Genomic DNA, 27,457 nt, shown 5'->3' with positions numbered 1-27,457 from the left:
AATAAAAATTACTTGTAATACATAAACGGGAGGCTACTGAAATTTAACCTGCAGCACAATAAAGGTACTTAGTACTTGATCAGGTTTCGTTTTGCATGAATTATATCAATGTGTTGTGTAATGTAGGCAGTGGGTCTGTGACACTTCCAAGATGAAATGGCTCCCCAGTCCTTCACAGACTTCACACCAGACCTCAAACGACAAGTAAGCAACAGACAGACGAGGCTAAATACAGAAAACGTGACAGTTTTAGTCCTTGCTCTGGACACCTTGCTGATATGTTTCTTTATGCCAACATGCTGGCGAGATAGTGACAAATGACAACATTGATTCATATCAACATTTATTGTTACAGTAAACAGACTGTCACAGAATCACATTTACAATATAAAAAAGGAATCCAAATGGAACTACTTGCTTTGGGCAATTTATTGTTCATATAAACTGAATTTATTCTCAAAACAAAATTGCCCTAAACACAGCAATGAAAAAAAATTATACAATAAAAATGTTTACACAATGGTCCTTGAAATAAAACGGCTTCAAAACGTTTGATGCATTATACTGTTAAAAAAAAAACAAACAAAAAAAAAAAAAACAAGAAGCACCCTGAGCGTTCTTAACTGGTGTCCATCTGACTCTAAAACAAGAAAGAGATCACAATCATAAAATTATCAATATGAACATATACAGAGAAAGTAGAAACAACAACAAAGAAAGTGCTATTCAGTAGCATACCTCTGACTTGTAAGCGTCCAACTGAGCATCTAACTCCTCTGCTGACAGCTGGGGTTTTCTTTCACCTCCCCTCCCTCGACCTCTGAAACCTCCACTGCTCCCACCTGGTCTTCTTTCAAACCGGGGCTGACCGAGCCTGCTGCGGTCAAAACCTCCGCTTGAGCTACATACACACCAAAAAAAAATCACTTATATTTCTTCACTCTAAAACAAAAAGCAAAAGTAAAATATATCACCTGCTATCAAAATTTGCATACCTCTGCGTTTGAACTTCTGATGATTCTTGCTGGATTTTCATAGGACGGCCTGAAAAGCAAAAGCAATGACATCATGAACCTCTATTGTGACACCCAAGAAATAGATAACAGTTACAAAAAAATAAAATAAACTCACCATCAAGAGGAACACCATTATAATTCTTCATGGCTTTGATGGCATCAGCTTTATTTACAAAGTAGACATCTGCCACTCCTTTACTCCGGCCCGACCGGTCATAGTGTACCGATGCAGTCTTTATGGGGCCAAATTCTTCAAACAGCTCCTGAAGAGCAGAGCGTTAATGTAAGTTATGTGGGCACCTCACAGTTAGAGGAAACAAGATTGAAAAGAATTTGCAAAACCACCTTAATATCGGAATCAGAAACGCCGAAATCCAGATTAGAAATCAGAAGCTTGCTGCTACCGTCTACTCTTCTTTCTGGTACTGTACTTCCTCCACTTTCATTCTCCTCAAACATGTCATGCTGCCATTTGTCTGGCAGCTCTCTGGGCTGTAGAGAGCAAAAATTTAATGTTATAATAAAAGTACTGAATTTCACAGGGACAAGCATGAACACAGAGGTATATGGGCAACCCACTGAATTATTCTTTATTTTGTTTATAGTTTGATGTCTGGGTTGACCATTAAAGGTTATTCTCCTCCACATCTACTGTGTTGTCTTTTGAAAAAACTGAGGTTGATTGATTTGCACAATGCTGTTTTAGTTCGATCATTTCATGTTACTAGTAGTAAAAATGGCATTCAAAACACCTTCAAAGACTTTAAACCTGTAGTGGAATTTGGCCGATCCCTTTATAATACTCTTTAGAACCAAGAATATGAAAAACCTTTTCCCCAATACTTTCACTTTCTACCTCAAACATGTCTCAAATGGAAACTTTAAAAAAATATGATCCACAAAGATAATTTCATGTGCCAACTTAAACAAAGCCTGACAGCTTTTCACTGGATAAAAGCTATCCAGTTTTTGTTATTTTTATTTATGTTTTTTTTTTTTTTTATGTGATATTGCTGACCATGGAGTTAGTCCCTTTAACATCAGCTTTAACGTGTTATTTTTAGAGCAAACAGCATGCTGTTTACTCTAAACAGCATGCTGCCAGCATTAAATGTGGCCTCATGCATTTTACATTCAAACCCAGGGTTTTTCTTTGGTCGCCTGAAGTTTACAAGTTGTACAGGCTTTATCAGATTATATTCCTATTCTTTGTAATTAGGCTTCTTGTAATACCTTCTCCTATACTTATGTTTACATACAAAAATAGCATTTAAATCTAGACTGTGCAGCAATGGGTGGCATTTCTCCTGTTCCAACATTGCGACAGTCCATCTGTTTCGTGGAAATATTTCTGAACAGGAATTTGTCATTGCTGCCAGTAGGAAAGGGGTTTGCAGCCAAAAAACAAACTAGTTTTAAATAAAGTGGTCCAGGTACTGATGCGCGTCCATTTACCAAGATTTAAACAATAGAGAGTTATAGCTAGTTATAGCGAGTACTGCTCAGACACAAACGACCAACTATTTAAAGCCTCTCTGTCTTACTCTGGTGTAAGGAGCTGCTCTGTTGTTCCTGTCGCGGTGAAAGTTGTTCTCTCGGCTCCTCGCCGCCACCGGCGGCCTCGACGATCCACCGGCTCGACCTGAACTTCCTCCCCGCCTGAAGCCTCCTCCTTGTCCGCCGCGGCCCTCTCTCTTATTCATCTTGATAATCTCATCCAGAGACATGCTCATCTTATCAGCCATGGCGTCGTTTAAACTTTCTGAAGCTAATAATGGAAATGGACGATAAACTTGCGACGTTTACCAACTGATTTACGTTGGCGCGATGTTGAAATCAGCCTGCGATCCGTCCTTGTTCTTCTTCTGGTTGTGTTGCAAGTTTGCTTTGTGTTACTGACACCTACTGGGTCGGAGTGACAACGAGCATGTGCCACTTCCGCCATATATTGAGTGACCAGTTCTCCTAAAACAACAAAATTCGTTTGGAAACGCTTTTCCCTTTTAGAAGAACCACTAAACTTTAAATACGCCTAGATCTGGATGACTACTTTATATTACAACAATATATGTTCCCTTTAGTTCAAGTAATTGTAATAAAGCTCTATGTTCTTTAAGTGTACTTAAAATGAAATTGCCTTTTGCATCTAAAAATGAACCAAGGATAATGTAGCAATTTTATTGGTATTCATATTTTAAGTAGATATTATATTTCAAGAGTAGACACTGCTTGTTAAGTGACTTAATAAAGTTGAAGGTGGTTTCTAATATTTTTTATTACAATGCTGAGAAAAATGTTTTACTCATCTTCCCATAAACTTCCCTGGTAAAGAAATGTTTCCTCATAGCATAATGCTGCAACTTATTTGTCGCAATGGACAGTTTGTTCAGAGCAATGCACAATGTCTGAAATTTTGCTGTCTTCCACAGTACCTTCTTCCATGCATTTGTCTGGTCTCCTACATGACTTTGGGTAGATTGTAGAGAGGCTTTATTTTGACGGTCCTTTTTCTAGTTTTCCATAAGGGTTAGACACACAACTAATCCTGTCAACATATTCACCTACCTGAGCTGTTGATCTCTGGTCTCCTGCATCTTGGTTGCTTCCCTGATAAATACTCTCCTTTTCCAGGCAGTAAATGTAGCCAGATGGTATCGTCTTTGTGTGTTTGAAGATGTGCAATGCTCTTTCCATTTAGTTGATGGATTAAAAACATATGTTCTACTCTATGTATATTTTGTTATAAACTACCCCTACTGTAAACCTCTCTACCATTTTTACCCCAACCTGTCTGCTGTGCTGATTCCTTGGTCTTAGCATTGTTTGACCTGTAAGAAACCTCTGCCGTCTTCACAGAACAGCCACACTGTTAGACTTTTTATTGTAATTTTACAGTACCTTACTGGCAACACTGTTGCCAGTAAGTTAGTGGAATTGCCATTCTACAGTATCTTGCTGGCAACAGTGTTGCCAGTAAGTTACTGTAGTTGCCATTCTACAGTAACTTACTGGCAACAGTGTTGCCTGTAAGTTACTGTAATTGCCATTCTACAGTAACTTACTGGCAACTTACTGGCAACAGTGTTGCCAGTAAGTTACTGTAATTGCCATTCTACAGTAACTTACTGGCAACTTACTGGCAACAGTGTTGCCAGTAAGTTACTGTAATTGCCATTCTACAGTAACTTACTGGCAACAGTGTTGCCTGTAAGTTACTGTAATTACCATTCTACAGTACCTTTACTGTCATGATATTTCACAGTTAATTTTTACTGTGAGTGTGATTTGCAGTTATAACTGCTTTACTGTAAATGTAGTTTATAGCATAAAACTGTAAATGTATTTTATAGTAAAGCTGGTCTACTGTAAACTTGTTTCACAACATAATGTCAGTTTTACTGTAAATTAAAGTTTACATTTTTTAATACAAGAATATTTTACCATAAACCTAAAAAATTTCAAAAGAAATTTTAGTCCAAGTACTGTGAATAAAAACAGGTATTTATTTTCAGCAGATTTGTTGAAATAAAATCCATTTATATATTCACAATGTCATAAAGAACAATGTCACAATACAATATAATGTGCTATAAAACAACAAAACCATAGAACACACTACAGGTCATGTCAATATTTTTTATGGCACATGTATGTAGCAACATGAACGTGTGCATCAAGTACCAGCCATAAACTATTAAAGACTGACTTTAAAAAAATATATAGAATATACTTAACTTCATTTGAATATGAACTGTATTTCATTCAATATGGACACTTGAATGCATCTGGATCCAATAACAGTAACAATCTTTACATAACCTTTTCTATTTGTTCCACACTGTACAACAAAAGAACAACTAAAAAAACTGGGCACTACAAATTTTATGTACCATATCAGGTATGCACCAACATGAACACGTATATCATTCAAATGGTGAACAGTCAAAAACCAGTAGAGGCTGCATTGTCAGAAAACAGTTAACAGTAGCTTAAATGTGCACTGTTACACAATACATCACAAAAACAGTGCAAGTGTGATAATGTACTGTATGGTAGACATTCATATCAATAAATATTGTTATATCAGATGCATTTCCTACATCAGAAGAACTTTTATTCCATTAAACAAAATCAGTGAGATCCATCTTGTGGAAGCTGAACTGTAAAGAATAAGACGATGTGGGAGGTCATGAGATGGTCAGGAAGTTATCTACATTTTCAAATCGACAGGAAGGCTGACAAATTAAGTCAAGTGACAATGTCCAAATGCATAAAACCATTGGTATAAAGCAGCATTAAGGTGATAAAAAAAAATCAATTGCAATGAAGTGATAATAGAAGCTGCATAAAGAATGAGCAGGACTGGCTTCACTTCAGGTTTTTGGATTGTTTATGGCAAAAGCAGTCAGTCAGTCTTCACTAATTCAAACGATTGCGTACTGTATTGAGACCCTGCAAATGTCCCCAAGGAGACGATGAAATACAACATGTCATAACAATCTTTTAGTCATTTTGTTGGTGGACAATAAGACAATAAAATAATAAACATTTGGTAAAATACTTACCTAGTTGGAAGTCCTCTATTCAAATTCAGCGAGTCGTTTGAGGAAGGTGGTGATCCGGGAGTTGACACTGACTACTTTCCTCTTGACTTCCCATCTTGCAGCTTGTACTGACTTTGGCTGTGCATTTGGTACCAACATCTGGATTGATCCTCACAAAGAATCTTTTAACAGAAATAAAATATATTAATTGTATTTTTTTAAATGAAGACATACAATACAGCAATCAGCTATGGTTCTTCATCATCAGTCAAACTGTCATTAAATTTAATTCATAAATGGCTTGGTGTAGAGTACTTACCGTTGTATCATCTCCAGCGTGGTGGATGCTGACTCCTGATACTCCAGATTGAAGTCATAATATGACCCAAAAAAGACAGCAAGGACGCTGGCAAAGTCATGTAGTTGCTCAGGTTCAAAAAAATACCTTCTCCTCCATACTGACCATCCACCGGGTTGCAGACATCAAGCTATTTCCTAAAATAGACAAACCCTTGTCAGGCTAACGCTAGTGAGTAAAAGTACAGACTACCATAACTATTACATACATTGCTACAAAAAATTATAGTGATAGAAAATATTCCTCTTACCAAGCATGATTACCCTTGGTGTTGTAGGTAAGGTCATTTCCATCTCAACAGACATCTTGGTGGAAGATACCTTTGAAACATAAAAGGAAAACTCTTAAATATGAATTACTGGTAGTAATTTATATTTAAAGGGCCAGTTCACCCAGATTACAACAGGTTTTTGAGAACCTCACCCCGGAGACTAGACTAGACTTTACCCCTACATCCTGCTACCACTCTGAAACAGCGGATGTGAATGACAGTTTGTGAGGCTAAATGCATTTTTTAAAGCATTACATTCCACAAATACAGTATCTGAATGGCTAAGTACAATATGGGTTAATGAAATGAAATGTTTGTGATTTGGGTGAATTGATACCTTTAACAAATTAATTGAACAATTCTGATTTAAGATGTGTGTTTTAAGTTAAGAGTCGATATAAAATTACATCAACCAAGATGAAGATTGAGTCCTCTTTTTCTTTGAAATGTTTTCTTTTTCTCTGACGGAAGTAGGACATTGCTCTATTCCACAACGAAACCGATAATTAGCTGTGTGTTGATGTTTCTTCACATGACTACAAAATTCTCTAAATTATGAAGTACAAATGCTGCAGAATTTACACCTGTACATAATTGCACCTGTTAGTACTGACTTAACTTTAAATTTGCAAGAGCATGGTTTAAACAGGTGAACAGTCCTTATATGTAACCAGGCTTGAAATTAACTTTTTGTCCACCTGCCACTGTGGCTGAACCAACTCAAAAATAACAGAAACCACTTGAATGTTTTCCACCTTTGTCCTCATTTACAGACTCTTATACACTATGTTGGAGATGTAATGGTACTTTAGCAGGCTAACTAGCTGTAGCAAGCTCAAAGTTATAGATTAGGTTAGCTGCTCCTCTACATTTCCAGACTATTTTGTGGCTTCAAATATGTTTGAAGAGCTGTCTTTTTACCTGTTGTCTTGTCTTTTCAAGAGTTGAAACTATGTTAGCACTCAGCAGGACAGAACTGCACAGCCACTTGGAGGGAAAAAGCTTGGGAGTTAAAAAAAGTCATCTGACAAAAAGAAAAAAAAGAACAAGTTAGAATTCATCCTTGTTGACCTAGCTAATCTGCACTCTTAACATTTGCAAGGTCATGGTTTAAACAAATGAACAGTTATTAGATTATTTTATTATCTAATAAAATAATTAGATAATTAGTTATTAGTTATTTTTAAAAACGTGGATCAATTATCAGTTAACGTTATATTGTTCGACAAAGGATGTAACAACAATGCTAACAGACACTCAGCACTGAGCTTATCTCAACCCAAAGCTAGTCGTTCGAGGAAGATTTAGCGACAAAAGTCAAGCTAAAACCTTCGGTAAAATTAGCACCTTAGCTAACGTTAATTCAACCAGCTCAAAAATAACACCATCATATTTTTCTATCTTTCACCTCATGCTAATAGCATTATAGCATGATGCTATAAGTTACGTTAGCTCCATCTAAAATATACATTTCCAGATTAGGTTTTGGCTTCAAACAGTTTTCTAAGAAGTGTTTTTTTACCTGTATTGCGAAGAGCTGAAGCAGTGTGAGCCCACAGCACGGCGACAGAGCTGCACTTGCACTTGGACGGAAAAAGCTTCGGAGTTTAAAACAAACGTCATCAGAAAAACGTTGGAAGCGAAGCCACCCTTGATGACGTAGCCAGATAAACTGCATATTAATGTTAGCTAGGATGTGAAAAAAACAAAAGTACATGCTCTCTTTCTGCCTTAAAAATATGTTAACCACTAAAGGAGTAAAAATACAGAAACAGGGAACCACGATGAAACATCTATGATGACCGTTGGAAATCAAATAGAATTCTTACATGGCCAGCGCAAAGACATTATAAGTGCAGTACCACTACTGCAATGTGTAAACAGTAAATTACGGCAACTTCAAAACATACAGTAAGTTAATGTAATACTATGTACTATACCCATAATGCAATGCAAATTACAGTAACTAATTGTAAAGATGTTTTATGTTAGTTTTACTGGGCATTTTGCGGTATTTAGCTGTACAAAATACAGTAAAGGCTAACAGTGCAAGACATTATAAATACAGTACCACTACTGCAATGTGTAAACAGTAAAATACTGCAACTTCAAAACATACAGTAAGTTACTGTAATACTATGTCCTTTACCCATAATGCAATGCAAATTACAGTAACTAATTGTAAAGATGTTTTATGTTAGTTTTACTGGGCATTTTGCGGTATTTAGCTGTAGAAAATACAGCAAAGGCTAACAGTGCATATATATATATATATATATATACATATAGACAGATAAAACTACACACAGACTACATTTACACAGACAGCAGAAAGTGATTGGTTGCACTGGATTTTATTTAGGGCTATTTAAAATTGCACAGATTTTTCCATAAATTTTCTGTTTTTCCAAGTGAAAATAAGTACAATTCTATATATTTTTAATATTTAATACAGAAATGTTATATTTTTAGTCATGTTTTTCAGATGTATATATCTGTAAAATAGCTGAATAAGCATCCACTTACAGTGATAAATCCTTATTTTTAATTCATGGGTTGTCCTTTTTTGTTCGTCAAAACAATTTACATCAGTTAGATGATATTTAACTTATTGTTTAGCGCTCTTTAGGGTGCATTTGCTGGGAGTCACATTTTGAAAAATCAACTTCTCGTATATATTTTAATGTACCAGATCAATGTGAAGTTTATTACCGGTAGCACCTTTACTAAAATAGTTCCATAGAGAGTGCATTTGCAATCAGTATAGAGTGCAACTGCCATAAATCCAGTCTTGGAAAAGAAAATCTATTCTATCCTATTTGCTTATTTAAGCAAACATTCTGGCAGACTGATCAACACATTACCTACCCATCATTAGTTTAGGTGTGAACCAAAACAGAAAAACAGAAGCAAACTATACAACACACTTTGGATAGGCTATGCACTTTATTACAGGTCTCCCTATGGGTAGCCTTCAAACCAGATGACCACTCATTCATCTGCAGCAGCATACAAACGTTTAAACAAATGCCTACTCAGAGTATTTGTGTAACAATCCCACAGCTCTACATGAGCACCCGTGTAGTCTACATCAGTATACTCACTAATAAGGTGCAGTCATTGCTCCCTGGGTGATACAGATGATAAATGTGCTCCAATTGCATATGCAGCTCAGACATACAGTCTGTGCTAATGATGGAAGGGGGTCAGAAATGCAGGTTGCATAAGTGAGGCGGTGGCCAACCAGACGAAGAAAGAAACACAAGAGATTTGTCTTTTTAATAGTCCCAGGGCCTTATCCTGCCACGCCATGAGTGCTGGGGGGTGTCCACTTGAGGGAGCTGTAACAAAGGACAAAACCATGAACACACCTTAGTGATCAGAAGTAGAAAGTTGACAAAAGTTCTGCACTGAAGAAAACTTGCTAACAATCTGGTATTTGCTGATATTGATATAAAAATGGTTATGGTAGAGTTTATTACACACACACATGTCCATTTGGATCCTATTTTAATAAGTGGGAGAAGAGAATATGGCTCTACGAGAAACAAAAAGTCAAAGGTGACATGCTATAAAGAACAAAGAATGAAAATAATTTTGATACACAAATAAAATTTACAAGTCACACTAGTGGAAACATCTCCACAGTCTGGTGTGGGGATTGTTGCCTAAATGCACCAGGGCAACTTTACGTTGCCAAAAGTATATCTCAATATTTTATTCTAATTGCAAGATTGATTTGATTAAATTGGATCAAAGTAGACAAGTCTGTGCTTGTATGACCTTCAACCATTTGGATTATTTGTGTATGAGTAGGTGTGTAGCTGCGTGTCTGTGTTGAGCAATTGTGTGTATGAAAATCTCCTAAAGGTGAAAGGTTGCTAGAATGGTGCAAGACCAGAAAAGGGCAAATTGCAGAAAGGCACCAACACAACACAGAGCAGTCATACAGCCATCACAAAGGCAGTTTGTCAGTGACACACAGGAGAATCATCCCACAGACCAAAGAGACACAGATAAAGAAGGAATGCACTGAACCGCTGCCTCAGCATCACTTCCATGTCCCACAGTGCAGAACAAGACTGGAACCCCAATCCACTGGCATCCAGGCTCCTGCACAAGCCCCCAGCAACCTCCACACCACCCTACAGGATCCCAGAATGACCAAGGGAGGGAGAGCACTGTACTATTTTTCCTTGTGAGCAATATTAGGGAATCCCACCATAGCTCAACTTAAACACAGGCTGAGAACCCATCATGCTCAGACATAGACCAAACCGCCACAAAAAGAACATCACACCAAGGGGCGCAGGCCCCCCCAACCAACCATCCCTTAAGATGTCGTCAAAGATCACAAGCCATACTTACCTGATCTAACCAGTGGCTTTTGTTTATGTGTTACAGCAGGAATGCTGCTAAAACATAAAAGACAACAGCCATGCCCAGATTAGCTCCTCTTTTTCTTTGGAAAATAATTGCTAAAAATTAGTAAAACTACACAAGGAACTTTATTGTCAGAGATTTGAATATTCTTTACCGTGCAACAGAAACCTTGAATGTTTAACTTTGTGAATACCAAACCAAATTAGTCATTCATGCACAAGATTCAACACTTAGAAGAGCTCTTGTTGCCTCCCACCTTCTCACTGGTAGAACTTAATCTCTGTGTCCACACAATCAAAGAACAGGTCCCCCAGTTCGTCTCCTGGTATCTCTCCGCTGAGCATGGCTGAGATCTCGCTCAGACACTGCGACTCCAGATCCCTCAGGATGTCGTAGACGGCTAAACCTTCATCCTGCGGCAGACACACACAGACGTCTGAGTGTCAACACCACCTGGGTCAGATGGCACTCAGAAATCATTTGTTTAAGCTTACAGAACCAGCGGCAATCTGACTCATCTGCAAAACACAGTAAAGCTCCTGTATGTTAAAATGAAGTGAATTCAGAGAGATTTGTAGTTTTGTTGTCCAGGTCTGACACATTTGTTGGAGATCTTTGAAAAATATTCTTTAAAAACTTGACATTTAGATATCTGTAATTGTTGTTTTTCAAAAAATCTATTTCTATTGCCTTTTTTTATTTTTATTTTTTACAAGCAGTGTGGTTTTATCAAGAAACACCAAACTTTCTGAGTCTAACTCAGCTAGTCATCCACGGCTGTGGAAATATTAATAACAGCAGAAACACAACTGTTGTTGAACAATCTCTGTTTCCTCTCAACAACTGATGTGCTGTAAAAAACCAACGCACTGCTTTGTGAAAAGGAAAAGGCTGAGATTGATGCCTCCAAATGTGTTAATAAAACTGTGATATAATAGCAGGAAAATATGTTTGGTTGAGTGGATGTTCTTATGCCTCTTAGGTCACTGTAAAAGAAATTAATAAATAAACTTTTATCCCTGGAGTCCCCGTAAAAGAACATCTGCCGTTTAAATATTTGGGTTCGTAGTTGGTGGCTTTCTTACAGTCTCATTTCCTTTTTAACTTAAGCCTGTTTTGTTGGGGGTTTTTTTTGCTCTCCACACACCTGTTTTCATTTCTAATTACTGCACATGCTTTACTTTAATTGCTGTCTTCTGAGAGTATATTTTCTGCCTGGCTTCCTTTGTCAAATAGCAGGTTTATATGGTAAACTTTAATTTATTTCCCAAGGAGCCATTTCAGTTGTAGCTTAAAGGAACACCATGGATCTGAATTTTAGAACAGACTTTGTTAGATCTGGTCAAATTAACAACTTGTACTCAAGATGATGTCCAGAAACATGATGATGCATTTATGCATGAAAACCTAACAACTTGAATAAATTACAATTCTCCAAGGAAGTGCAAGACAGAATTCCCTGACAACAATGTAAAAGACTCAGATGGGTTCTTCTCTTAATAAATGAAAATATTATAAGAAACTGCTCTTCACTCAAGTTTTCTATCCTTTATATTAAAATTAGCAATACCATCTGTAACAAGACTGATTTTAAAAAAATTAAAGAGGAAAGACTTTTAGTTTGCTTTCGCAGAAATACACAGGTCATGCCTGCATTTCTTTAGTGTTGAATTATGCGATGTTATAAATTATGGTAATTTGATACCTTTAAAATAAACAACTTTTTATCGTAATCTATTATACACACAAATACTGCCTTGGTCATCTTTCCAAACCTAGGTCCCTGAACTTTTAATCATTTTTAAATTAAAATAAATATATGAGATAATTCTGAATGAAATAAACACTGCATGGGTTATTTTAGATTCTCGTTATGGTGACTAATGTCAGTCCAAACGAGGCTCTGGACTGTCTGTGACCTGTTTACCTTCTAAATTACACACTGAATCTCAGACAGCACATTAGCTAAAAAAAACTACAGCAAAAAAAAACAAACCTCTGTTCTTTGGAGACATTCTGTATGGCCCTCTTAGACAAGTGATACTTTTAGTTGCTTTATAAAGTTATTTTAGCTCATCTGCTTCCTGTCTATTGTGAGGAAATTTTGGATGTGCGACTCCTGTAAACATTATCCACTACTAGCACTTCAAGTTTCTTAATTTGTCATGCTTCCTTAGATTAAACTGGTTAAACAGGAACCAGAACCGTAATAAATGGAAATAGACATTACATATAATATCAAAGCATAACTCAATATTCAGTATGAGAGAATTGAGCTTTTCTGAAATTACTAATTAGTTTGCAAACATTGAGGCCAAATAACAATTTATAGATATGAGGTGCCGCTACAAATGTGCAAACTGGTTAACCCACCAAGACCCATAAGCAACCATTCAGTAAACAAAACAATTTTAAATGTTATCTAGCAGTCACTGTCAAACTTGGGCTTGATTTACTCAAGACTGTGCCTAGAGTGGCCAATACGCCACTTAAACATACAACTGAAGATCAAATTTAAAGTAGTTTCTTTGCTAAGATGTTTGCTATGTTGTGTTGGAGCAGCTGAAATGCCAAGATCTGATTTCTGTGTGACTCAGGGATGTTGTTAACTTCCAACACAGATGGTCTCCGTCAAAGAGGTTAATAATATCACAAGTCGTTCCCCACCGGTTTGGTCTCCATGGTATTGAGCGCCACCTGATGGGCCTTGTAGAGATCGTGTCTGCGATCCACCCGGCTCTGAAAGCGCGGCTGCTTCCTGACGGGGTCGCTCGGTCCGAACTGCGGAGAGACCACCCTCAGGACCGGGGTCAGACAGTCCGAGAATATAAAAGGCTTGAATATAGACCTGAGGAGGTGTGAGGTGTTGGTGAGGGGAAACAGACATCGATAGATTCATAAGACAAGAGAGTACACTGACGTGGAGCAGACGTATAGGGTCATTTTAAAATCAAACCCAAAGCTTGGTATTTTCTAGACAGATTCCAAAGAGTCTGCATTTCAAAATAAAATGTGCAAAGGGTTTACTGTAGACTTTTACATGTCATCCCAACATAGCCTAACTGCTTCTTGCCGTAGCTTGAGACAAACCTGGATGGATCTGGGGTGGCAGTGAAGAAGTGAATGCAGGGAAGGCTAGTGTCTCTGGGCAGGACAGACACCATGCTCCCTGTGGTGCAAAATCCTCCAGAGTCCATGCAGATGCCGCTGGGTTTATCCCTCAGAATGGTCATCATGACCTCTGCAGTCACTGAGCCTGAACAACACAAAGTGATCAGCATCTTTATTGGGTTTCATTGCACAGATTCACTTTAACAAACGCCATAACTTGCAGAATAATGAATGAAAGTCATCAAAATTGTATTGTGGGGAATCTACCATCGTGCTGTTGAAGCAGTTCTGTGCCTCCCTTGTAGCGCTTCTTGGCCAGCTCCATCCTGGCCGGAGGGTTTTCAGGACTAAACACCTGAGAGAAGTTGAACTCTCCCTGGCCATCCCACCACCCCTGCTTCTTGGCCATGCTTCGTAGCTCTGGATGCTCTGCTGAGATCTCAGTGTGGATGGTTAACTGATTGGAAATATTCTTTACGCCCTCTGAAAAAAACAACCCAAATGTTGTTGTTTTTTTATTAACAGGCTTAAATATTATCCAAAATATTTCTTTCTTCAAAACAGTAGCTTCACTAATTACTGAGAAAGTTCAAACATGTTCCCTGGCCTGACAGGATGTGCAATCTATGCAACAACCTCACAGATTCATCCCTTCCTCACAGATTCATCCCTTACGCAGAATTTTCCCAAAAAGTGAGAGAGAGCATGCGAAAGGGCATACATCATCAATTTTAAAACTTATCCTTTTCAATTGTGTTCAGACTTGTTGCTCAAACTGAAAAATAATTGAAAAGGAAGGGAACAAGCAAGAGCAAGGCAGCCGAGATCCCAGCTCAAAGTTTCTGAAAAATGATGATGTAACATTTAGAAGGTCATATCCAGGGATTAGTGCAACACAAAGCAAACCCAAGACTAAAGTAGTGATAAGTCTAGTAAAGGTCCAAACATACTGTAGTTTTTGCACTTACATTTTTTTTAGAAGATTATCAACCACATCTGTCAAACTGACAAGGCTTTCTGTAGTTAGTTTAGTTTGTTGACCCTAAATACAAATTGCAAGCTCAAGCTTTACATTTGGTTGATGGAAGGGAAATTACAATACTGACATGCAATCAGACTCCAGCTACAAATACGTTTTCCTTCATTTAGCTCAGGCACGAGGAAAATTGTCAAGATGCAGCTGAAGTGAATTATCATGACAATTTATGCAGGAGGATCATCTGGGGATTGATTTAATGTGACATGTTGACCTAAGTAAAATTTTGTACTGAGACAGGACAAAAATTTGAAATTGCTGTATAAATCCAGATGATGTCATCACCCATATATGGTAATCATGTCCTGTTTTTAACAGGTGAGGGGCTACAAAAGCTTTTGGTTGATAAAAAAATGCTTTCAAAATTACAGGCCTGATTTGAACAATGGAAAGGTCGATTAGGACTTATCTGTGGTTAATACTTTAAAGAATGTGTAGGATTTCTGGCTATAAAATTAATATGTTCCCTCTAAAAACTGACCTGAGACTTTCTGTGCCACCCAGAGTCTCCCAGCGGTCTCAAGTACCCAGGCTTCACTGCGGTCCACCAGGAGGAAGGTGTTGTGGTAGCTGAAGGGTTCTGGTTCCTCCTTGCACTGCCCGCCCTGGCCATGCTGCTCCAAGAGGCCAGTGATGACTGTCAGTGCTGCCCAGGAACTGTCACCACGTTCCAGCCCGAGCCTCAAGATCAAACCCAAGATAATCACTGAAATGCGGTTTGGGGGCTATGCTTATGTAAAGTGTGTTTGGATTGTGGTTCTTCTTGGTTTGAGGCAGCTCTGAAAGCTAAAGGAGTATTTTCCTATGCAATTATGAATCGATATGAACCGCACTTCTACTTAGTTTAAATTGCACAATCTACACAACTCCAGAAATAGGATTACTTCCTCCAAGTGTAAGCAACATTGGTAACGTTTTATGTTTTATCAAAATGAATCAGAGTAATTTGAAAATGCTTCAGCAGCTCACCGGACAAGGTCCATGCCCAACAAAGCTTCTCCAGGCACCACAGGCTCTCGGGTCCAGACTGCCTCATTCCCAATGCACACTCCTTGGTCATTAGCTCCCATTTCGGCGCCCCACAGCCAGGCTGGTTTACTGAGGACGACGGCATAGGTTCTCTCCACTTGAGGGATCTGGATATACGTGCACTGCATAAAAAAAATTATTAATAGGAGAAAAAAAAAAAACAACCTTTGATTATAAAGAAGTTAAACAACATTGCACAGTTGAGTTAGAAGCCCAAATACTTCTAAATCAACTCAACTGAGTAAGAAGTACTGGGTGCAAAATAGTACAATACTGTACTTTATCCAGAGCACAAAGATGGCAATTCCTCTCCCTTTGCAGACAAAAAAATATGTTGGTGAACTGTAGTGGGACAAATGTCAGATTGTGTCCATGTGACTATTAGGGATTTAGTTCTCCTCACACACAAGAACAAAACTGAAACCTGCAGCTCTCAAGTATTACTTATGATTAACTTAACCCATCCAAAGTCACAATCAGCCTCCAAAAGTCTATTACAAAAGTCATAGGATGTCACCAAATCAACACAATAACTATTAGACAGACTACGATCCTAAAGACTGAAAGATGTGTAGGAGAAGTGTTTCTCTCCTCTGTATCAAAAGGCATTTGAGGAAAGTGTGGTACCATCTGGAAAGAATTTCAAGTAGTAGCATCACAAGTGAGGTGAAACATACCAGTATTTCCAGCAAGTACTAACTGAGAAATAAAAGATGTAAAGTCCTGGGTAGAGCTATTACCCAGATTTTGATCTCATTGAGATGGAACGGGTAGCTTTATACACGTTTTATATGTAGAAACCCCTAAAACATCTCACAACAAAACTGAGGAGTGGGGAAAATGTTCCTCACATCTACAGGAAGGCTACTGGAAGCACTAACACTAAGCTAATTTGGAGCTAGGGTGTTCTAGATTGATGTTAAATAAGATTTAAGTTAAAAATTAATTAATTAGTTAATTAATTAATTAGACTGCATTCCAATGATAAACAATTATATGAATGAAGATTTTAACTTTTTTTTTAAAGAATGAATATTTCATGGGACGTTCTAACATTTGTACATCAATGTATTCCCTGAAAGGTATTCATTGTGTTTGAAATTAACGGACACTTTTGGTTGCACTGAAATGCCACTTCAGTTTTGAAATTACTCTACCAGAAGGCTGACGTCACCACATCAGGAGGATGGTGGGACATGTGCATATTGATATCTCAAACACGATGACGAGAGGGGACGACGCTTGTATTGACTTAAACTGCCTTCACCTATGAACACTGTAGATGGTCATAAATATGCAGTATGTTCAGTTTGTTTGGGACTTTTTCTGCTGTTGCTGTTCAGACACGTATTTCACAGTATGAGGTTTTTCGCTGGAGATGGCTGTGGAAAGTACTGTGTTTTCTTTACGGCATGTCAAGAATTGTGAATGGGTTTTCTTGATTACTTCTTGCTTTGGCAACAATATTACCACCATTTAAAGGCACCAACAGCTTGCAGCAAAAGGCGGTAAGATATTGGAAATTGGAGCTGAAATCTATAAAAGTTCCAATTTTTGTATACATAAAAAATGTGAAAACCATGTTTCCTTTTCCTTCCACTTCATAGTTATGCAATACTTTGAGAATGCTTGTCAAACAAAATCTCAGTAAAACACATTAAGGTTTGCGGTTGTGGCGGTATGTGTGAATACTTGGAGTGTGAATACTTTTGTAAAGCATTGAGCCACAAGAGCGGCCATTATCCAGTGCAACTATTGTTCAAGACAACTTCATTGAAATACAAGCCTGGCTCCCCGTAAATCCAAATCAGTCCTCTGTATATTTATTGTAGTGGTTTTAAATGAACCATGATGACCTTCTGATCCCACTCTGCCAACCCACACTCATGGGTTAAAGAGGGAAAGGGGGCGCTTTGCTTGCAGCAGGAGTGGCCAGATTTACCTCCAGCGTGGATCCTGGGGGATGAGACGCTGCAGGGTGGTAGACCACCTCCTGCACCTCATCTCGGGGACGGTCAGAGTTCTTCCCAAAAATCACGTGGTCATCGCGAGAACCGGGGGGTAAAGAAACAAAACAGTCACATGACATGGGAGCCTGTGCCATCCTGCAACAACAAAAAACAAAATCAAAAACGCAAAAGAAACCGTGAGGAGGAGCTGCAGCTTACAACATGCCAAATAAGCACTTTCTAGTGTAAACAACCCCGAGAGTCTGACAAGAGTGCTTGACATCCAGCACGAATGAGCGAGCCTCCGCCCTTTAACCAAAAAGTGCATGTGAGGCGTCAAGAGGAAGGGACCTCTCCGTTCCCCACCCGTCCTGCTACTCGAAGAAGAAAGTCCGCTCCAGCCGGTGCACAGAACATCACGCACGGATTAGGTGGCAGTCTTGTGCAGAGCACTTCATTGACCGTAATCTCTTCAAATCCGACCCCTTTATTGTTGCTTTATTACCGCTCCTCGCACGCATTTGCCATGGCGAATCGCTCTCGATCCGGAAATAATGCGTGGGGGAGCAAAAGAAAAAGTGTGCCGAGGGACAGGAGCGGCGTGTTAACACAGCTCGCTGTTTGCGAACAGCAGTGCTTATTACCAGAGATAAGGCCCTGCGCTGCCACTGCCCGAGCTGTCGCTTCGGCTCTGCTTATTTCCAGGAAATAAGAGGGGGAGTTAAAAATCAGAGGGAGTGGGGCTGGATTTGGTCGGATCACGGCGTCTAAAAACTAGACTACAACTAAGAGTGCAGTTGCAGGAATAAATTTACCTGTGTTTTAATTTTTCGGTGGTGGGAGCGGACGGTCAGCGGGGAGAAGATAGGCAGGTTGTAGAAACCGAGTCACGTGACCGAGAAATCCAAAGGTCTGTACTTAAAGGTCTCGTCTCGTCTGGCCACAAACAGCTCATCGTCTGTCAGAGTCCGGTTCACAGTGATGATGCAGCTTTTTTTTTCTTTTCTTTCTTTTTCTTTTTTATCACGGGTCTGTCTCTTACTGGCTGCAAACTCACAGCTGACGTCGCATTTGTTATCGCCGGAATCCCTGCTAGTTTACAACAAAATGTGCAATCTTTGAAAAGTAAAGATATGTGCGCATCTGGTGATATAGCGGCTGTTTTAGCCTTGCAGCTGTTATTGAATTGCTGCAAGAGGAAAGACAATGTCGGGGAAAAAGCAATTAGACGCTTTGTTTGCAATCAGCCAGTGTGGAACATGGTAGTGGCAGAGTCATGCTGTGTGGCGTCAAGAGAACTAAAAGTAACTCCTGTTTCTCTCTCTTATTAAATGCAAACTTTATGAGAATCCCTATAGGTTTTTGCAAATCTGCATAACCTATGAAAAGGAATAACCAAGTGGAAACTGAAAGATATTCAAATGAAAGAAAAAACAAATGAAACTCATGACAATCAAAAGTCTCTATTTTTCCAAACAGGATTTTTTTTTTTAAAGTTAAAACAATTATTGTGAAGGTGACTTGTATATTATTGATATTCAGGATTAGTAGGTTTTTGTGATTATTAGCTGCAATGTGATGACAGATTTTATTTTATTAAGGACGTTATCTTGGCAATAAACCTGCTTATTGGAAAAGAAAGAAAAGTCCCAGGAAGTGGTTTTCTATTATTGTTGGCAATGGTTAACAAAGCTGTCAGCTATTCATGTAACTCCAGTGATGGTTAACGTTCCTACATTTTTTTTTCCAACAAGTGTGTCGCTTAGGTGGAAAGGAAAGGTAGTGAGCTGTTTTCAGTTTTAACCACTAGATGTCACTGCATCCAATGCACTTGACCTTTAAAATGTTAGAAAGCCCTTTTTTGTTCCCACACAATGACACAAGTAGATTACAAGATAAATTAATCAATCAAAAAATAGAACTAACACTCCATGTAGTAAAGAGTTATGCACTAGGATATCTTTATGAAATCCCATGTTAACAGTAATAAATGAAAATACAGTGCACATTTGCCTGACTAGATTATATGAAATAAAAGTTGTACTACACCTGAGTACTAAGTGGAATAATACTGAGTGTAACAAGTTAAATATATGTTTATCTTTTCTGTATAAATAGGTCACAGTCTTTGGCTCAATGACACTGCTACTGCACAGCACTGGTTTTTACCGGTCCCTGAATCCCCTGTTGGCTAATCAGTGTAATTAAAGTTTGTGTGTGGTGTCAGTAGTTTATTGAGTGGGTGTGTCTCCCCTCAGTGGTGTTTCATTGAATTATGTCGCTGGCACTCCCTGTCTCAGACTTTGGAGACACATTCAGTCCCCAGCACCGTCTAGCTACACTTTGGAAACCACTGATTGATTTTTAAGGGTCAAACTCTTGAATTTTACTGGACGTTGGTTATTTTCACAGTAACTGCTTCTGTAATGTTTGCAGAGAGTGGATCCCAGCCTACAGGAGATTAAAAAAAAATCAGATTTTTTTTTAAATTCAGTATCAAGGTTTAAAACATTCTTATCTTTAGCTGTATAAATGGTTAAAGTTTGGCTTTGTGAAGCTTCTCCTGCATTGCACTATTTTTAAGGCGGTCGGTACTACTTATTTGTAGATCCAGTCAAAAGAAATTGACACTCTTCTGTCACACAATAATAAAATGTTGCTTTATGTGATGTCTGTTGCGGCCAACTCAGTGTCCATATACAGTGGTACAGTGAACCCTTCAATAGCTGTGGACTCAACTATTGGCAGATTTTTTTTGTTCATTGAATGTACCTTCTCAATATTTGCATAAAATCTGCTTATTTGAAAATAACTTTGTGGAGCATATGTAAAATATTTGAAAGAAAATGCACAAAGCTGGAATATTAGGCCAGGAGCTTTTAGATGTGATCCTGGTCCAATACACGTGCGTCAAATGACTGAATTTGATGCAAGTGACTTGTGATCAACTTCTCCAGAGTCCTGCTGTCCTCATGACTTAACTAAGGTTTGTTGAGACAGAGACACATCTAAAATTGTAGAACACCAACTCTTGAGGACTGGATTTCAAGACCCCTGACTACCAAAGCAGTCATGCTGTTTCTGTGACGTGGGCACAATGCTACTTAACAGATGCCCTGGCCTACAGAGCTAAATCAGGTGCTTTGGGATGGTATTTCTAAACGTCTTCCCACTGTTTGGGAACACAGTACATAATGTGTGCAACGGGTAGCGGAACCTAAACACAAAAGGCTCACCTCAACAACAGAGTTTCCTTCACTTTGGCTTTACAAGACAAACAATTTAGCTGGCTAAATATAATTGCTGATCAAACAGGTCCTGCAATCCTTTCTTTGGAATGAGAAGATCAACTGAAAGGCAACAGAAATGGCATCAAGCCTTTTACAAAAGCTTTGTCAAAAAGAATCCTAGAATGTTTTCTTTAGTCATGCAAACCAGCTCAGCTGCACTGACTAACGTGTAATCCTTTCTTTGACCCAATTGTTTTTAAGTCAATGAGCACCACTGGTCAATATGCATATGAGCAGATTCCATTTTTAAAAGGTACTCAGGTTGCATGTTTTGATGGTGCAATCATGACAAATGAGCGTTTTATTAGTTCATTTGCCCATGAGTGGCAGTTTGGCTGCGTCAAACCCTCAACCTGAGCTCAAATGTCAAGAAGAAACACCTGGACCCCACTGAATCCCATTTATGCCAAATTGGGAGGAAGTGATGAGTTATTTGGCAAAGCAGCACGCTCCTGACTGATGTCTCCACACAGCCTTTGGGGAGCGCTGAGGGCGATGGGCCTGAAAAGTTGAGAAATCTGTGAGGAGACATCCTGTTACCTGAACGGCAGCAGGCGACTTCCACTCCCTCCTCCGGCCTTTCATCTCCCAGAGCTGCTGACAAGCATCGCACATCCTGTCTGCCCTCACACAAAACACCATGAGAAGTAAACACCCACCTGAGCCAAAAGCAGACACACCCAAGGAAAGGATTGTACACGTAAACAACGTGCGCATACACACACACACACACACACACACACACACACACACACACACACATACACACACACGCACGCAGAAACGTGTGTAAGCCAACACAGACATAGTGAAACTAACAGATGACCGGAGCTTACAAATGCATTCATATATCAAACTACAAAAGTAACAAACTGATATTTTCACTTAAAGTGTGATGAACAACAGGTAATTAGTCGAGTAATGCTAAGAAGGAAATTGGATGTTACTCTGTTAGTCACAAGTTTTTAAATTACCTTTGTTTGTTGTCCTGATGGAGAATAAAATAACTGTTTGGATGAGTCTTTAAAGATAAATCCAAACAAGCCTCACTTTATCAGCACCATGGCGGGCACCACTATATATTTTGTGAACGCACATTTGAAAAGTCTTTTATACTTTTTTAACTTTTCTACATTTTGCCACTTTGTAATCACCGACTTCAATGTGTCATCATGGGATTTAATGTGAAATTGCAACGTGATGCTGGGTAAAACAGCAAAGCTGAATGGAAAGGATAGATGGTTTCATGAAAGCAGAATTTATAGTTCCATCGATTACACCAACTTGCCCAGACCTGCAGTACCAAAGCAGTCATGCTGTTTCTCTTATACATGCTTTGTTAGTTCCGTGCCAGATGTAATAGGATGCATAATTTCCAGAAAGTTTCACAGAATGCTTTTTTATTTTTGGTCAGCACACTTTTAAAACTCTCCCATGGATACCGTTGTGTCCCAGTCTTGTTCTTGTTAATCAACAATGAACAGCTAACAGCTAAGGCCACCGTTACCTTAGCTGAGGTAACGGTGGCCTGCAATGCTTCATGTGCTGCTGTGAGACCTTCTTAATGAGTCGGTGATGCATTCCATGGCCATTCAATGACAGAAAACTGTTCCCTGTTTTCTCAGTTTGTGAACTGTCACTGTGGTTCACTTGACTTCCAAAGCCTCATGGATGACCTTTTAACCTTTTCCTGACTGATAAATGTCAGTGACTTTGTTCCTCATCCGTTCTTGAATTTCCTTAAATCAGGACATGATGTATTGCTTTTGTAGATCTTTTTAGCCTACTTCATGTTGACACACACTTTGTTGTTATGATTTTATTTAATTTTATTTTGCCCAAAGTTTTGCAAACTGAGAGTTAATTTGGTGTGTAATATTACAGGTGGATTTGACCAGGGCTAAAGAGAAAAGCAGGACTGTAAACAACAGATTGAATATAGGGAAGTTCTTAAAATAATAAAGTAAATATGATAAAGAAACAAAGGGAAAATTAATTGAATGTAAGGCAATTCTGGAAAGACTTAAACAATTATGAATTTCTGAACAGAAAGCAGTGACAAGAAATTACTCAAATAAAAAATCTACCTGAAATTACACAAAACCAAAGTCAAAACCATAAAATTAAACCAGAGTCTTATGAGTCATGATCACTGCAAAGATCTCAGGATTTTGCAGACGGCAACACGCATCATCCTGAACACACAGCTCCTTTAGTGAAACGTGAAGATTGTGCAGTTAATCCATAAAAATGCAATGTATACATCTGTCAACAGGGAAACTTCTTACACACACCATGTACCATAAAAGAAGAAAGCAGATGTTGAAAGCAAGTCAGAAGGAGTCCATTAATCTTCTGACATAGGCATCCAGGACAGATAAAAAAAATTTAGAAGGTGCTCTGATTAGATGGGACCAAATTGAACGTTTTATCGAACACTACACATCTCCACGAACACACCTCTTTTGCAGAAGAACATGGTGGTGACAGCATCATGCTGTGGGATTGCTTTTTATCAGATGGGACAAGAAAGCTTGTCACTGTTGATGGAAAAATGAAGAAAATCTGAAGAGAAAAATTGAATGCTCAGGTGGAAACAGACCTTCTAGCACAGACATCTGCAACCTGTGGCTTTTTACATCTACTGTGATTGAGCAATATTTTCAAATGTAAAGACAATCAAAAATATCCTAGCTTTACCAGTTTTATTAGGTTTTCATACAACATATCAATAACATTTCCACTAAAAATTACAAAATGTTTTTAATACGACTTTGATAGATTGCAAAAGCAAGTCAAATGGAATCAATAGGTTAAAAACCACATGCTTTACTGACATCATTTAGAGGAAAGTAAAAATGTATTAAACATAAAAACAAAACTGTTGCTTATATTTAAAATCAATCTTCTTGTTTTACAAAGAGACGGATTGCTTTTATGGTTCTAAAAGTTTGGTTTACCTGGACTGCAGGCTTTTACAGCTGCAAAGGTTTGTGACTCCTACAGCAGGACATTCAGACACTGTGAATCAAATCTCCCTCAGCCAGTCTCTAAAAATGTTACTTTGGTAGAAACACCTTAAAGACTTGTAGCAATAATTGAAGAGGACGATTTTCAACAAAACATTGACTCAGTGGAGATGAGCACGATTGCATGCCACGTATTTTCAGAAATGTATTCAGTAATTTTGTCTGTTCAATGATAAATGCATTGAACTTTGTGGTTGTAATACAACAAAAAGTGAAAAAGTGAAATCCTTTTGCAAGGCTCTGTATTGACAGGAGGACTGTTGCTGTGTTGTGGGCCAGTTTGCGAAGCCTGGTATGTGAAGCAGAGGGCTGGCTGGAGAAAGATGAGGGGTTTTAGGGGACGGAAACAGCTGGTGAGAAGCCCAGAGGATATTAATCTGAGGGGGGAGACAGGATGGCAGCAGAGGAGGCCATCTAATAAAGCATGGTATTACTGCAGCAAAGGTGTGTGTGTTTGTATACGTCTAAATGTCTTCCTGGAGGATTACAGGTGAGCTACAGAAACAACGCCGGCTGCCCAGCTACATCGAGATGCAACAAATTTAGTAAGTTTCCACATTTTCCAAAATGATGATGCGCCTTTCTTTCTTTCTTTCTTTCTTTCTTTCTTTCTTTTTTTTTTTTGCTGCACGGTGTGTTCAGTTTACAGCTGCAAGAAAATCTGTGATTATCTTTATGACGTTTGATGAATCCAACCACACAATTTAAAGTTCCAAACACACGCAGAGAAAAAAAGAGGGGGGTTTCTTGGGAAATTAGATGAAGTGAAGTGATCCAAATTTTCTTTCAGAGGAATTAAAGTTCCGGTTAAAAGGCAGAGGTGGAAATGTGGGAGGGGAAGCTGGGCGGCATCAGTCGCACAGACAGTAATGACGGCGCCACTGCTGTTTAACAATCAAAGATGGGGGGCGGGGGCTCGCGAGGAAGTCTCTCCATGAAAAATACAGGTGTTTGGTACAATCAAAGCTCAGCTTGCAGAAATGACTGGGTTTGAAGTTGAAAGGGGAGGCAGGAGGAGGAGGTTGACGGGGGCCGCTGTGGTGAGTGAGCTCCTGTGTGAAGGGGGGAAAAAAACACAGGGAGGAACACCGTGGGCTGAGGTGCTCTTCCAGGATTTTGAATAATTAACAAGGATAAGGAAGTTGACTACTAGGTGCTTACTGTTTACTTTGCTAGGATTTTTTTAGTTGACTGTGGAGGGGAAGTGGGGCTTTAGGTTGCCTAGATCTCTGAAGGTTGGCTTGTTGGCAGAAGGATTTGTCTGGGACACCGTAGTAGTTCTCATGGGACTACAGACAAGTCTGTCCAGCCACAGGCCAGCGGATCAGAACCACAACCAGCTTTATGTGACAGGAATCAAAAACAAGAAATATACTGACAAAACAAAGTGTTCAATTGTAACCAGTAAGAATGGTGCAATAGCTTAATGAAATGTTACAGACAATTTAAATAAACTTCTTCACTCCATCTTTCATTAACCTGGTTTGCCTTCAATATCAGAAAGAAACCAAAAATGAGAATTTGTTTGTGAAAAAGGCACAAAAACATTGATAAGTTAAAGGTAACCTTTTCAAATCTGTTCTTAAAAAGAATAGCTTTAGATTTTTCTTGACAATCAAAGCTAAGACGTGTCGCTCACTGCTTGAAAGCTTCACTACTGCATTAGTAATGTTGCTCAACTACAGTTGAGACTGAATATATGAAGCGAAATTCTTGCTTGTTAAATAGAGAAAGAAGGAAACGCATCACACCTTCATAGGAGCTGCAGAGAGCTACAGCTCAGGTGATGGGACAACTATTTTGGCAGAGTGGCAAGTAGACAGTTATATTTAAAAAGTTAAGCCTTATTTTCAGCTTGCAGAAATGAAAATGAAGGTATTCTGCTTTAACGAGAACAAAGTGTTAGAAAAATAACATTTCTGATCTTATGAAAAGCCACATGTTTATGGTGAAACATGGTGACGGCAGCATCATGGTGATGGCAGCATCATAATGAAGGCATGCTTTTCTGGAGCAAGTTGGTCAGAGTCAATTGGAAGATGGATCTAGTTAAATACTGGACTTTCTGAGTAACGGAAAACATATATTATAAATATATATACATATATTTTCAGATTTTCTTTTGTAAAATGAAAATTCTGAAAGTGGTGGACTGTCTCTGGTCAAATTCTAAACAAAATACATGGTTGACGAAAACACCTTACTCTACATTTTTATCAGCTTGATTAGAATGCTATTGATTAGCATTTAATACCTTCCAAAATCCTCTAACAGTGTCTTTGAATAAACAAAAATAAACCAAGAGCTGAGACTGCTGCTGTGTTTCCACCATGGTGGCTTCAAATGGAAACAAAAACCAAAATGCCGAGAAACCATTCCTGACAAATCACTGTGAAACACAAGAGATAGAAGTAAGTAGCGACAGTTTACTTAGATTGTGCAAAACAAATATGACAACAGTCACATCACTGAGGCAGAACTATCTACAGCTGTCAAGTCCTTGAATTTTTATGGTTTCTGTGATGGTTTTTCCTGCCAGAGATTAGATAAGAAGACACAGAATGCAGAACTGATACGATTATGAAAACAAAAGGAATTTGCGAGTACAAGTGAGCAGATAGTCAGAGAAAATGAAGCATTTAAGAATGTAATGTGTGTTATAAATCATCTTATATGAGACGTCCCTAGAGTGAGCTTGTTTGAACTCAACTAGTGTTGTTCCATATAAATGAATGAGAAGTGAATAATCAGTCATTAAAAGGGATTATTCAATGCAAGTGGGTTTATATCATTGATCAAACAGAGCAGTCAGTTTGAATTTCAAAATAAAGCCAAGAGACACTCTTCAAAATAAGAGACACCGTCTTGTACATGTTAGTTTCTAAGGTTTTGAAGCCCAAACCAGCAGTCAAATTGAATAATAAACTGGATTTCCAGAGTATAGTTTACAGATAGTCTGCAAAAAGATCTTAAAATTTATTTGCTTAGATTATTCAAAAAGTTGGTTCCACGCAATTAACAGAAATAAACTACAGATGAAAAGGGATGTTGTGGACCTTTCAAAAGAAAGCTGAGGTACTTCTTAAAACAAAAGTGCAAATCTCCCATAGGTTTGCTAATTGTAAAGAGCAAGCTGCAGTTTAAGAGGCCGCAAAAGAAGGGAGAGAAATGCTGTAGATACTGATTTGTGATTTCAGGTTTGTGGAAATGGAGGATTATGCTTCTTACATAATGTAAGAACAGGAATCAGCGTGTGGACAGATTATATGGAAGAAGAGAAAACAATGGTAAAGCAAACTTGGATTGGGTGAAGCAGAAAATCTGAAAAAACACTGGTGTGGCTTTTCAAAGACTAAAACCACTGACGATCGATGACCATGTTGAATGATGCTGACGTTTCCTGTTTCCCCCTGACAGTTTGTTTCACCCGCAGATATGGAG

The 27,457-nt window shown here is 38.5% G+C and overlaps 2 protein-coding genes across 5 annotated transcripts; both read right to left on the bottom strand.

The window, feature by feature from the left end:
* Positions 1-330: 330 nt before the first annotated feature.
* On the bottom strand, positions 331-2,920 carry LOC122829050 (aly/REF export factor 2-like). The gene is made up of 6 exons (XM_044113258.1): positions 2,561-2,920; positions 1,362-1,508; positions 1,132-1,279; positions 996-1,044; positions 739-901; positions 331-640 (listed from the first exon to the last, which is right to left on the bottom strand). Exons 1-6 carry the CDS (start codon positions 2,759-2,761, stop codon positions 620-622), a joined length of 729 nt encoding a protein of 242 aa, XP_043969193.1. The 5' UTR covers positions 2,762-2,920; the 3' UTR covers positions 331-619.
* Positions 2,921-9,464: 6,544 nt separating this feature from the next.
* On the bottom strand, positions 9,465-18,697 carry scrn2 (secernin 2). 4 transcript variants are annotated; one of them, XM_044113255.1, is made up of 10 exons: positions 18,513-18,697; positions 17,691-17,853; positions 15,689-15,870; positions 15,201-15,400; positions 13,951-14,166; positions 13,663-13,828; positions 13,240-13,420; positions 10,829-10,985; positions 10,558-10,601; positions 9,465-9,530 (listed from the first exon to the last, which is right to left on the bottom strand). In XM_044113255.1, exons 2-8 carry the CDS (start codon positions 17,850-17,852, stop codon positions 10,833-10,835), a joined length of 1,260 nt encoding a protein of 419 aa, XP_043969190.1. In that variant the 5' UTR covers position 17,853; positions 18,513-18,697; the 3' UTR covers positions 9,465-9,530; positions 10,558-10,601; positions 10,829-10,832. The 4 variants fall into 4 exon arrangements, with proteins under 4 accessions (XP_043969190.1, XP_043969189.1, XP_043969191.1 ...); XM_044113254.1 differs by lacking the exon at positions 10,558-10,601 and having other exon boundaries at positions 18,513-18,696; XM_044113256.1 differs by lacking the exons at positions 10,558-10,601; positions 18,513-18,697 and adding an exon at positions 18,342-18,388.
* Between the last annotated feature and the right edge of the window lie 8,760 nt (positions 18,698-27,457).

The sequence above is a fragment of the Gambusia affinis genome, linkage group LG04 (assembly GCF_019740435.1).
Source record: "Gambusia affinis linkage group LG04, SWU_Gaff_1.0, whole genome shotgun sequence".
NCBI lineage: Eukaryota > Metazoa > Chordata > Actinopteri > Cyprinodontiformes > Poeciliidae > Gambusia > Gambusia affinis.
The sequence above is the reverse complement of the archived record's forward strand: the minus strand, read 5'-3'. Positions and strand labels throughout refer to the sequence as shown.

Excerpts from the sequence above, each read along its gene's own strand:
- LOC122829050 (XM_044113258.1), bottom strand. The coding sequence starts at position 2,761 with ATGGCTGATAAGATGAGCATGTCTCTGGATGAGATTATCAAGATGAAT. Across the intron at positions 1,509-2,560 it reads GAGCAGCTCCTTACACCAGA|CCCAGAGAGCTGCCAGACAA; the intron begins GTAAGACAGAGA and ends TGCTCTCTACAG. Across the intron at positions 902-995 it reads TCAGAAGTTCAAACGCAGAG|CTCAAGCGGAGGTTTTGACC; the intron begins GTATGCAAATTT and ends GTGTGTATGTAG.
- scrn2 (XM_044113255.1), bottom strand. The coding sequence starts at position 17,852 with ATGGCACAGGCTCCCATGTCATGTGACTGTTTTGTTTCTTTACCCCCC. Across the intron at positions 13,421-13,662 it reads GCCACCCCAGATCCATCCAG|GTCTATATTCAAGCCTTTTA; the intron begins GTTTGTCTCAAG and ends ACACCTCCTCAG. Across the intron at positions 10,986-13,239 it reads ATACCATGGAGACCAAACCG|GATGAAGGTTTAGCCGTCTA; the intron begins GTGGGGAACGAC and ends TGTCTGCCGCAG.